The following is a 13001-nucleotide window of genomic DNA, read 5'->3' as shown; positions in this document are numbered from 1 at the left end:
AAGTCATCAGTTGTCAAAGTCGTAAAATCAATAATGATAATTTTAAGGTTTAAATTCTAATATTAAACATTACTTAGTGAAATCTCAACAACTTGTTCAAGTTATAATTTCTTTTTTGATATGTGTTAGAAATTCGTTTTATAAGGTGATTGATTTGTTTATGTTATTATGTAATATATTGTATATATGATGTTTGGGTGAAAAGAACATTATTTTATGGTCAAAAGAAATAATTTTAGATTTTGTAATTTAATATAAGAATTGAACCTTTTATGTAATTTTAACCAATTATAAAATTTAATCTAAAAAAATTGACTGCATAAGATTAGATGCTTTCTTGATAGTCAATGAAGAAGTACTAGAAAGTGGTTGACAATTGCCAACTAATAGACAAGTTAACATGGCACCGTAGGGTCGTGTGGGTTTTTTTTTTCCTATATATAGTCAAATAGTATAATTAAATACAAATTACCAATTGATGTGATATTCACTCTTTGTGCTTTAATAGGTTGAGAAAGTAGTTATGAATAAATATTGTGTTGTAATAGAGTCAGTAGTATTTTTAAAAAATACAAATTAACAAAAGTTTCAAACTTAGTTGTGAGCTGTGTATTATGATTTGCAACTTGGTTGTGAGAAAGGTTAAGATGAGTTGGATTAGATAATTTTGACAGCACAAGTGCAAAGAATTCCCAAGTTCATCTTTTTCATGCAATAAGAGAGTTATTACATCGATTGAGGCCAACATTATTCAAATTGACACATTTTAGGGAGGTTAATACTTACTAGTTGTATAGACTGGATGTCTGGATAGTTACACATCATGATGAATTTCAATTGTGTCTTCATTTTTTTCAAAAAACCCGAAGGATTTCGACAATGTTTGCAGATCGACCCTATTAGTGTGATTTGATCTATATTTATGCAGCTTCTTGTTTTCCTCTTTTTTTTTTTTGGTCACCATATAGACACACATATACATACTGGATCAAATGCGGATAGGACTTTTCATGCTACCGGTATGGATTATACTATTAGGTATGCATAAATGCACTGCACAGTGTTTATACACCATAATAAAATGCACAAATACACCTAAAAAAAAAAAACATACCTAATGGTGAGTAATCACACGGTCACACTGAAAATTCTGTCCGTATGGAAACCTACCCCTCTCTATATACATATGTATGTATATTTAATGATCTAATCAATAAACCATAGCATTGGAGCGTCAAAGCGTAGCCCAAGTTCATGTGTTCCAAATCTCCAATTCATTTAATTTCTTCTTTGAAATCTTACCTACCATGCATGTGAATAACAGTAAGTATACTTTTTTTTTTTTCTTTAAAACCCTTAAAGTCCTAAACCATTAAAGAATTAAAAACAATAATTATACTCTTAGCTTTTGATTATTTAACTTGCACATTAAACTCTCGAATTTCATTTAAATCAATAATACCCCTTTGTTTGTTTGTTTGACCACGAATTTTCTCAAGCATCAAGATATATTCAAACCTCGTATACTAGGGCTAGTTATAAAGGAAGCCTGCCATGCCATTTTACTTACTACCCATGGGTAATAACTCTTTTTAATTTAATTCCATGTAAACAAATTATTTTTTAAAAATGAGGAAAATAATACTTTCCTTCATAAATGATAGGAAAATAGCACTTTTTTTAATCATTCGATTATAATATCATCATTTTTTGTCCATCAATTATCTACAAAGTGATTTTAACTATTTTTTTCACAAAGTGATTTTTAACCAAACAATAATAATAGAACTAATAGGTGAAAAAATCATTTCGTAGACAATTGAAGTACAAAAGTAATTAACAACAAGCATAATTAAGGGACAAACAAATATTATTTTCATATAATTTAGTCATGAAAAGTGTTGTTTTTTCAATTTAAATTTTAAAAATGTTTATTAAACGTAAATGATTTAGGTTATTCGTGCTTGCAAGAAATTGAAAATAATTATGAAAATTTTTAAATTTTAAGATGGCACTATATATTTTTATGATAAATATGAGATAATTGGCTATTAAATAAAACACGAATTATATATTTAATTTATACTGCAATAATTTTTTTTTTTGAATACTATTGACCCTGTTACATGTAGTATCTGTCCATATACTTTCTCAACCTACTGAAGCCCAACAAAATCAACATTGCCCCCACTGAGGGGCTTGAACCCATACCTCCCACTTGGAAGAATCACTTCATGCCGCTTGACCATAAAGCTTTTGGCTATACTGCAATAATCTAATTCTTATAATTTTGCATTATATATTATTATTAACCTGCAGTGATGAAATTAATTATATGTAACAATATAGTGTTTCATTTCATAAAATTCGTGACCACATATATCCAAACGGAACAAAAGATATTTGTACCACATCAGAGTTAATGCAGGGACATTACTTTCCACCAATTATTCCAAGTCAGAATTCCTTCACCTAGATTTTTTTTTTTTAAAGGCATCTAGATTCTACGACCACGAGAGCAAATAAATCTTTTATTAATTTTGATAATCAAATATCTAGTGTTACAAGCATCATATTTATAGGCCATCGTAATGCAAATTTACAAAATTACTCTTGTACTAGCGTATCGTACTCTTAATTCATGATTGCGCTCCGTTACTATGTACCCTCTACTAGGCTCTTACATATGCTATTCTCCTTAACACATGAGACATACACAACATTGTTGAACTAGTCTTTTGGATTATAGATTCTTTTCTTATTATTTTTTATTCTTTATGCATTGATTTGAAAAGTAAAAAATAATAATTGCCCTTGTGACCACATGCATGAGCTGGGAATAACTAACTAAGCAATACTACAAACTAAAATTATTATTCCAGTCCGAGCCATGATGTCCAAATTAATGACTATCAACTTGCATCTTTGTTGACATTTTTGGATTCATATATGCGTCAACAATGGCTGCGATGGAACATTATATTATACCCTCTATCTCATTTTATCTATCCTAATTACTATGTAGGGGTCAAATTAACTCTTTCTTATTTATTTATTTTAGTATTTTTTACTTATTTTTAAATTTAATTTTTTTGTTTAATAATATTTTTAGAATAATTTGTAAATATATAAATTTTTTATACTAGTACTAAATTTGATATTATAAAAAATTATATTAAAATTTAATTCAGTCCATCCTCGTTAACCAACCCAGACAGGACGGATGGAGTACTATTTATTATACGACGATACCAACATAGTTCGACCACAAATAATCAATGGCGCTATTACGTCACCTTCTTCTTCTTGCCTCCTTTTGCTGCACCATTTTCACTGCACAATCCACCGACCCTTCTGGTCTGTTCTGCAACACCGCCAGCAAAAACCTCAACTCCCAAACATCAACAAACATCCTTAAACTGCTAACCAATTTGGTCCCAGCGGCGTCGAAAGCTGGCTACGCCACCGCCGCGTACGGCGGCTCCGGTAACAAAATCTACGGTCTGGGTCAGTGCCGAGGCGACGTTAGCTCCAAGGACTGCTCGTCTTGCATCCAAGAAGCCGCTAAGGAGATCAGAAAACGCTGCCCCGACCGCGTCGATTCCAGGATTTGGTACGAGTATTGCTTCCTCCGGTACACCGACGACGAATTCTTCGGAGAAGTCGACACGGGGTACGGCATTCTGTACGCTAATGTCGCCAACGTGACGGTGTGTAAGATTTTTTCTAATAATATATTTTATATATTAAAGCAGAGTTTAAGTGATGCGACTTCTTCTAGTGCAGTCGGTGCCGTATACACCACTAGTGTTAACAAAATGCACCACTAATATTAAGAAAGTGCATGCAGAACACAAATATGGGGCACCATTAGTTACACATCACCAAAACACACACAACTAATATGCAAATATGCACCACACAACGTTTGAAAATGCACAATTATGTACATGGAAGTTATTGGGGGCACCATTATTAGGAACACATCACAAAAAACACACCACTAGTATGCAAATATGCACCACACAGTGTTTGAAAATGCACAATTAGGGGCATGAGAGTTATTCGGATGTTTTTGTGCATTTTTATTGTTGTGCTTTTCTTAATAAAAATTTGCTCAAATGCCTGGTGCTGTATATATCACTAGTATTAACAAAATACACCACTAGTGTTAAGAAAATGCACAACACAAATATGCATCATTAAGTACACACCACCAAAAACGCACCACTATGTATACAAATATACACTACACAGTGTTTGAAAATGCACAATTAGGACAAGAGAGTTATGAGATGTTTTTGTGCATTTTATTATTGTGCATTTTACTAATAGTGATATATTTTGTTAACATAACGCACCGACCGCGCGAAAAAGTGCGACTGTATTTGAGCAGATTTCTTATATATTACTCTGTATATATTAAGCTAATATTTTCTACTACTATGAGGTTAGGTTTCTCATAAATCATTATTCAGTATCCTTAGATTATATTTATATCTAACAGGACCCTGAGAGCTTCAACAAGAAGTTGGGGAATCTGGTGGATGGGATCAGTAAAGAGGCGGTGGTGCCGGAGAACAGAGGACTGGGCAAAGGGAAGACGAAGCTGTCGGATTTTCTAACGTTGTATGCTCTAGTGCAGTGTACACGGGACTTGTCGCCGGTGAACTGTGCGCAGTGCCTGGCCATTGCCGTGGGGAACAACTTCCCGGGGTTCTGTAATGAGAAGAAAGGGTGCCGGGTTTTATATAGCAGTTGCTATGTTAGATATGAGCTTTATCCCTTTTACTTCCCTCTCGATCCGCCGGAAAAATCCACCGGCGCCGGCTGGGAAGCAAGGAACTACCGCTCAACCGTAGTTCACAAACGGAATTGAATTGATGGTATCCGGCATGCATGGTACGACGTAATTAAGGGTGGTCGGCCAGCTATATCATATCCTATAATAATTAGTACTTCGTATTATATGTTGTTTCATAATATACTTCCTTTTTATGAAATTGATGCATGAAATGTTATGGTATGCTGAGAGTCTCCCTATGAAACATGTGGTGAGATTTGAACCGTTAATTAAATCTAGATCAAATCGTTCAAATTAATAATATATATTTTTTTAAAATGCACTCCCTGAGAATACAAAAGTTAAGTGTTAAAATGACGCACATCGAGTGTTAAAATGGCGCATCTTAAGTGTTAAAATTACGCATATTCAGTGTTAAAAATGACACACCTTAAGTATTAAAATGACGCACTTTAAGTGTAGAACTTATGCACCCTAAGTGTATAACTAGTGGCCTTAAGTGTTAAAATGACGTACCTTAAGCTTTACAATTACGTACCTTAAGGGTTCGTTTGGTTCGCGAAAAATATTTTAGGGGAAGTGGAGTTGAAATTCCATGGAAAAGTAATTACTAGGAAGATGAATTATTTCATTGTTTGGTTGGTGGAAAAAATTACTGGGAATACTAATTTCGTTGTTTGGTTAGATTTAGAATTGTAAGGAATAACAAGTATAAAGACTTATATGTCCCTACAAATTAAGAAAAACAAGAATAATTATGAAAGAACACAAGGGGACAAAACAATCCAACCATACCCATTTTTCTTCCCATCTTCAATGGAAAACAAAATCCTTGCTCCAACCAAGGATTTTGTTTTCCTCAAATTTGAGGAATACTTCATTTTCTAATGAATTCCATGAACCAAACATCAAAATTCATTATTTTCCTCCCTTCTAATGAAAACAAATTCCATGGAAAAAAATTTTCCACCCAACCAAACATCCCCTAAGTTTTCAAGTGTAAAGCTGATCGATGATTACGCACTTAAGTGTTAAAATGGTGTGTGTTAAACTTTAAAAATACGCATCTTACGCTTTTAACAATACGCAAAATTACCATAATGTCATCGCTTTTTATTTTTTAATTTTTTAAATTCATGTTCATTTTGGGCGGTTGGTTTTGGCAAGATCAATGATTATGATTAATCCGCATATATGTTTTACCTGAATTCGCATTTGATCTCGAGTGTACATGGTGACATTATATTAATTTTGTGTAAATTCAAAACTTAATGTGCTGAGTTCAAAACATAAGGATGTTTGTAATATTTGTCAACCCATCATTTTTTCTTTATTTTTTAACCATTAAATATTACTAAATTAACTTTTGATCACAATTATTTGTTAAGTTGAAAACAATTTAACAAATTAATTAACCTAAAGCTTTCCCATGCAATTGGATGCATGGTAGGCTTGGTAGCAGTAGCTCATATTACTAGATATGCACTCAGTTAGTTGATTGAGTGCAATTCAATAGGCATTCTGATAACTACATACCAGACCACTAATATTCCATTTCCGATCCATATATAATGCCTAACAACTAACAATTGCATCATTGTTGAGTGATAAATGTCAACAATAATGTCTGCCATGAAACATTATATATTACCAATATGCCAATATATAATGTTATTACTCTGTGTTATGTTCTTTAATAATGCACTACCTTGTCATAAAATCGATACATGAAAGAAATGTTATGATGTACATGTTGGTAATGCTGTAAATGCTGTTTTTTAAAATGTAAAGTGTTCTTTAAAGAACCCCCTTCAAATGTTATTTGGTATTTTTTTTTTAATTTATATGGCTTGAAGTTCTTAAAAGTTTAACTACATTAATTCATGAACTGGTGTCAGATCGGTTGGGCTTAGTAATTACAATATTTCAAGTTTGACTCTGTGTGGGAATTGAATTGTCTATTGCTTTTCTTGATTTGAACTGATAAACTATATGCAATTTAGTTGGATTTATTTTAAAGGTGAATTGAATTCACTCAGAACACACATTTATATAACGGTTGTCAATTTTTCAATAAAACAAAGAGTGGTGATTGGATACCAATCTTTTTGTAGACTTCTCCCAAGTTGAATCCCCAATCCAATACTTTTGTAGACTTGAGTCAATTGGATGATAACATTAGTTGTCATCAACTAAATTAAAGCCATATGCATGCACTCGCTTGATTGATTGAATACTAGGCCACTACAAACTAAATATTCCATTTCGGTCCAAAATGGTTAACAATAATTGCATAATTGTCGAGAGTGAAAATGTCAACAATAATGTCTTCCATGGAATATTATGGTCTGTCTCGTAAAATAGTTAACTTATCAATTAATTTCGATTTATCTGACCACTATTAACTGTTTGACTTAGTTATAAAATTAATATAAGTGTTTCATTAATCAACTTTTTGTAATTTTAAAAATGTTAAAATTCAAAAAGTTGTTCAAAGGAACTTTTTTAATTCTGAGAAAAGAAATTATACCAAACAACTATCAGCTAATTTATCAAATACCTTTCTACAATCAACTAATATTATCAACTAGTTATACTCTCTAATCCAATCAGCTAAAACCCATTTATCAAACATGACCTATATATTCAAAGTCAAAAAGGAAATGCGCAACTATTACCTGAAAACGTGAATTGAATAGATCATATTTTTCTGTAATAGCCCGCTATAAATTGTAGCTAGGATACAATGTTTATTACTATACCAAAAATTATAGTTCTTACAATCGGATGACAGAATATTGAACTCGACTCTTCCTGCAACAGCCTATCCCGACCCTAACATAAATTACAAAAGAAATTAAAGTAAATTGCAAAGAAACTGAACTAGTAACTTTCGATAATTATGCTACACTCACTTAACAATCCTCGGCCATGAAACACTATATATAGTTCAACAACTACTAAGCACATAAGTTACAACTACTAAGCACATAAGTTCACGCCAATCCATGGGGTTGTTTCGCCACCTTCTTCTTGCATCCTTCTGCTGCACCATTTTCTGCAGCATTTTCACCGCAGTAAAATCCACAGACGCTTTGGATTCTTACTGCAACTCAGACAAAAGCCCAACCAACTCCCCAACGCCGGCGACCGTCCAAAAGCTGATAGCTAACGTGGTGGCGGGCGCGTCGCGAGCTGGCTTCGCCACCGCCTCCCTCGGCGGTCAGGGAACCAAAGCCTACGGCCTAGCTCAATGCAGAGGTGACGTCAGCGCCAAAGACTGCTCGTCCTGCCTCCAAGACGCCGGCAAGGAGATCGGAAACCGTTGCGCCGCCGGCGGGCGCGACGCTAGGATTTGGTACGACTTTTGCTTCCTCAGGTACAGCGCCGACGCCTTCTTCGGAAAAGTCGACACAGGTAACAACGTAATATCATATACAATACATCTATTTATAATAAATTACTAATACTTGTTGGGCAGGTGAATGACCGATTAAGTCCAGTAGAGTATATGGATTCATAACTACTTTCTCAACCTATTGAATCACAAGAGTCAAGTAACTATTATGAGGTTTGAGGGTCAAGTAGAGTATATGGATTCATAACTACTTTCCCAACCTATTGAAGCACAAAAGTCAGTATTGCCTGAGGCTCGAACCCAACCCACCACCTTCCGTATAAAGGGAAGGGTTTGATGCCACTGGACCACAAGGTCCTTGACAGTAGAGTATATGGATAAGAGTTTAACTTGCATTATAGACTTTGATCCAAAAATAACATTCAGATTCAATATCTGTAGTTAATACATTCTATTAATTCTCTTCCGGCAAATTGTGCTATGGACCTGGTCCACTTTGACCCGAGTTTATTTTCACAATTTTAGAACTTCACAATTTTAGAACTCTATATTTCACAATTTTAAATCTCAATATACAAAATTATATTACCCAATATTCATAATTTTTGAACTCTATATTCACAATTTTGTTATATATATTCAAAAATTGTATTATACGTGTTTTCAAAAAAAAATTGTATTATACTGTTGAACATAGAGTTATGAAATTGTGAACATAGAGTCATGAAATTGTGAATATGAAGTTATGAAAGTGTAAATATGGAGTTATGAATAATGGAGTTATGAAATTGTAAACATAGACCCAAGCCCACCTTCCAATGTGAACTCGGTCCATGACATAACAACCCTTAGACTCTCCACTAATTAAACCATCAATTATTTATGCGTATAAACAGGTTATAACGTTTTGTGGGCTAACGTCGGACAAGTGTCGGACCCGGAGGGGTTCAGCCGGAAACTGAGGAATCTGATGAGTGAGATTAGTAAAGAGGCCATCTCGCCGGAGAATCAAGGGCTGGGGAAAGGGAAGAGGAAGATCTCGGCTTTTCAGAACTTGTACGCGCTGGTGCAGTGCACTAAGGACCTGGCTCCGGTGGACTGTGCTCAGTGCATCGCCATTGCCGTCGGCGACAATTTCCAAAGCTTCTGCAAAGACAGTAAGGGGTGCCGGGTTATAAATGCCAGTTGCTATATCCGATATGAGCTTTATCCCTTTTACTTTCCGATTGATTCGCCGGTAAACTCCACCGTCGCCGCCGCGTTTGACGAAAGGAACTACCGTTCAACCGTAGTTTATAAGTACAAAGCTTGAATATTTTATTAATGTGTTACTATTGTCACAGTTGCTGTATTTCTGGATAAATATAGGTTTAAGTGTTTTGGAGTATAGAAAGGTTAAGGTGGTTGCCTATATATAGGCCTATATATTTCTTTTGTAATAGTACCCTTTAAAGTTATAATGAAAGAAGTTCTTTCTCTCCATGTTATTTCTACAATTTCTTCTCTTATTCTCTCTGATCCTTCTATATTGTTCCCGGTAATTTTTCATTTTTCACTACAAAAAAAATTGCGAATCGTGACAGAATAATTTCTAAAATCATATTATTTTTCTCAACCCTTATTATTATTTAAATATTATATAGAGCCTGTATAATATAATTTTTTGATTCTAATATTGGAATAAATTTATATACATAACCACCTATTTTAAAAAACACATACCCCTTCAATAAGTTTTGTCTTCAAATAATACTCAAAACTCACTCTACATTAAATTAAACACTTTTCTCCCAATTTTATACTCTTTTTTTTTTTTTTCCTCCTTTCCCATTTGTCATTTGTCTTTTGCTCTTTGTTGTTCTCCAACTCCACATCAGCAAACGGCATTGTCTCCCTCACCTTTTTCTTTTCTTCCTTTGCTATATTTATTTTGTCCCATTTTGCAGCAACTCTCTCTCTCTCTCTCTCCATAAGCATGGATAGAAGGCTCTACTTTGTTCTTCTTGAATTAGCTATTAGTAGATGTCGTAGTATAAAAAGATTTAGCAGTTGCTGACCTTATAGATTTATAAGGTCAGCAGCTGCTAAATCTTTTTGCACTATAGCACCTGTTAATAGCTAGTACAAGAAGAACAAAGCAGAGCCTTCTATCCATGCTTAAGAGAGAATATATATATCTTTAGATGTCTAGAGAATTGAAAGAAGTTGAAGCCACAAAACTAGTGAGCAGGGATGAACAAAGTCAGCAGTTTCTGTGCTTTTCTTTTTGGTTTTCCCTTTGCTTTGTTTACTAGTTTTAATTGTTGCTTGCAGATCTGTGTATTTATTTCCCATGTTTCCCTTTGCTTTGTCTATTATTGGATTTTAATTTTTGCTTGTTTCTTTGTCTATTCCAATTTCTAGTTTTATGGGTTACTTTTTTGCAGAGAAAGCTGTAAAGCTGTAACAAAAAAATAACTTCGGGAAGTTATTTTTGAAAACTTTCACCCTTTGAGAATAGCATTCCCGGGAAATCACCTTTCCCAACTTAATTTCCATCCACCACTACATTGCAAAATCACCACACGTTAACTATACACAAAACACATTAAAGCTCTGTTTGGCAGAGCTTATTTAGGAGCTTATAACTTATTTTAAGCTACTAATAAGCTATAAGCTCTGTTTGGTAATGTTCTCAAAATAAGCTAGTAGCTTTAAATAAGAGCTTATTTTGAAACGCTATTTGGGGTAGCTTTTCAAAATAAGCTAGTAGGTTTTTAATTTTTTTCCATTTTTATCCTTATTATTTTAAATAAATGACATTATTTACCTCTCTTAATTAAAACCCTTTTGACATTTTCTTTTCATTATGTTTGATCGTAATTTCAGTTTGATATTTATGTTTGAACATTAATTTTTGTATGAACTAATCTTATGAATTATATATATATATTTTTTACTTTGTATATTTTCAAATATATGTTCTTACTTTATATTTTATTTAAATATATTTATTTCATTATTTTATATTTTAATATATAAACAAACCTATTTAAATTTAAAATTATTTAAATTGTATGACGATGTCCTTTTTTGTCTTTTTATATTTATCAACTTATCAAAAAGTTAATTTTACCAAACACATTTAAGCATTACAGCTAACTTAACAGCTATTCAGATTTCGGCTTCGAGCTTATAGCTTTCCAATTTTCAGCTACTTTTTAACTTTCAGCTACCTTTTCAGCTAGGTTTGCCAAATATAGCCTAAGTAGTTCCCCAATTAAACACACCGGAATATGCACCAAATAAGATAGGGGTAAAATATAACTCAAATAATGTGTCTTCATTGGGTGCTTTATGTATTGACAGAAAAGTATGAGAGTTTCTTATGGTAACCCTCGCTGACAGCGTTATCTCGCCGAGAAATATTTGATATGAAAGAAGAGAGATCACAGAGATTAGGGAGAGACGACAGGCATACATGTCAGATAAGCCGATAAGGTTTGTTTTTTCTAACGTGTGGCCGGGTAAAAATGCAATTTCTTTTGATGATTTGGTTCAATTGAGCACATATATACGTGCTACAATTACTACAAAATTATTACCTTAGACAAAATATACATACGTGTGTATTATATAAATAGATTCGGGTGAAAATAATGTTTTCTATAAAAATATAGAATAAAAATATAATTTCTTAATATTTAACTCAACTGCTGATATAACAATAGAATTATTTGTGGAACATGCATGAATTTGATACTAAAAGATTATAAATTTGATTATTATTGTCACCCCCCTCAATCGAGTCCATAATTTACCTTTCCTTAGATATATACTTAGGCCATGTTTGGTTGGGAGGAAAATAACTTCCAAGAAAACACACTTCCTCCAAATAATGGAAAATGCATAGTTCCAGCGTTTGGTTCATTGGAACCCATTTTCCAATGGAAAAGAAATTCTGAACTAAACCCTCAGATTTTGTTTTCCGGGATAATTGGGAAGAAAAAGTGATTTAGCAAGACTATTTTACCCTTGGTTGTGTTCTTCATCCACCTCACGTTTCAGCTTCCTTCCCCTCCCGTTTAAGCTTCCTCCTCCTCTTGTTTTAGCTCTGCGGCTTCGCCAGTAGTCGCCTCGCCACTTGCCGCCTCCGCTAGTCGCCACCTCGTCTCCTGCCACCTCGCCCCGAGTCCGCGACGCCTCCTCGCTGCCTTTGCCCTCTGGTCTCGGTCTCTGCTGCCCTCTGGTTTCTTGCTCTGCTCACTGCTGCGACCCACAGGCCTAAGGAGAATGAAAGAGTGATGAAAACCTAATTGAATAATTGGGCCCCCAAATTGATTTAGCCTTTAGGTAATAATAATAATAATAATAATAATAATAATAATAAGAGTTGTGGTTTACTGGGTTAGGTATTTAATAATAATAATAATAAGGGCATTTAGGTCTTTATATATCTTATTCCTTACCATTATAAATCCAACCAAACAACATAATTTATCTTCCCAGTAATTTCTTTTCCACCAACCAAACAACATAATTTATCTTCCCAGTAACTATTTTTCCACGGAATTTAATTTCCACTTCCATTCAAATGTTTTCCGCGAACCAAACGAGCCCTTAGTTGTAAATTTTTTCCTCATCCGATCCATTTCTCTAATAAGAGGGAAATAAAAATATTTGCAGTGTTTCTTTGACCATACACATGGAACAAAGTAGAAAAGAATCGGATTGACATACAATGTATCATGTATGGTCCCTTTCTTCTAATGTCATAATGGGGTCACTACTGCAGACCATGTTTTAACTCTTTTTTAAAAATATTATTTTCCTTCTTCTTTAAATTAATATATATTGATA

General features: G+C 33.6%; 2 protein-coding genes across 2 annotated transcripts; both read left to right on the top strand.

The window, feature by feature from the left end:
- Positions 1 to 3278: 3278 nt before the first annotated feature.
- LOC116004953 (cysteine-rich repeat secretory protein 55-like) lies at positions 3279 to 5107 on the top strand. Its single transcript, XM_031245156.1, has 2 exons — positions 3279 to 3710; positions 4508 to 5107. The coding sequence occupies exons 1-2, from the start codon at positions 3279 to 3281 to the stop codon at positions 4877 to 4879; spliced, it is 804 nt and encodes a 267-aa protein (XP_031101016.1). The 3' UTR covers positions 4880 to 5107.
- Positions 5108 to 7787: 2680 nt separating this feature from the next.
- LOC116003844 (cysteine-rich repeat secretory protein 55-like) lies at positions 7788 to 9644 on the top strand. Its single transcript, XM_031243782.1, has 2 exons — positions 7788 to 8221; positions 9059 to 9644. Exons 1-2 carry the CDS (start codon positions 7813 to 7815, stop codon positions 9472 to 9474), a joined length of 825 nt encoding a protein of 274 aa, XP_031099642.1. The 5' UTR covers positions 7788 to 7812; the 3' UTR covers positions 9475 to 9644.
- The last annotated feature ends 3357 nt before the right edge of the window (positions 9645 to 13001 follow it).

This window comes from Ipomoea triloba, chromosome 14 (assembly GCF_003576645.1).
Source record: "Ipomoea triloba cultivar NCNSP0323 chromosome 14, ASM357664v1".
Taxonomy (NCBI): Eukaryota; Viridiplantae; Streptophyta; class Magnoliopsida; order Solanales; family Convolvulaceae; genus Ipomoea; species Ipomoea triloba.
Note: the sequence above shows the minus strand (reverse complement) of the source record. Positions and strands in the feature narration are given on the sequence as shown.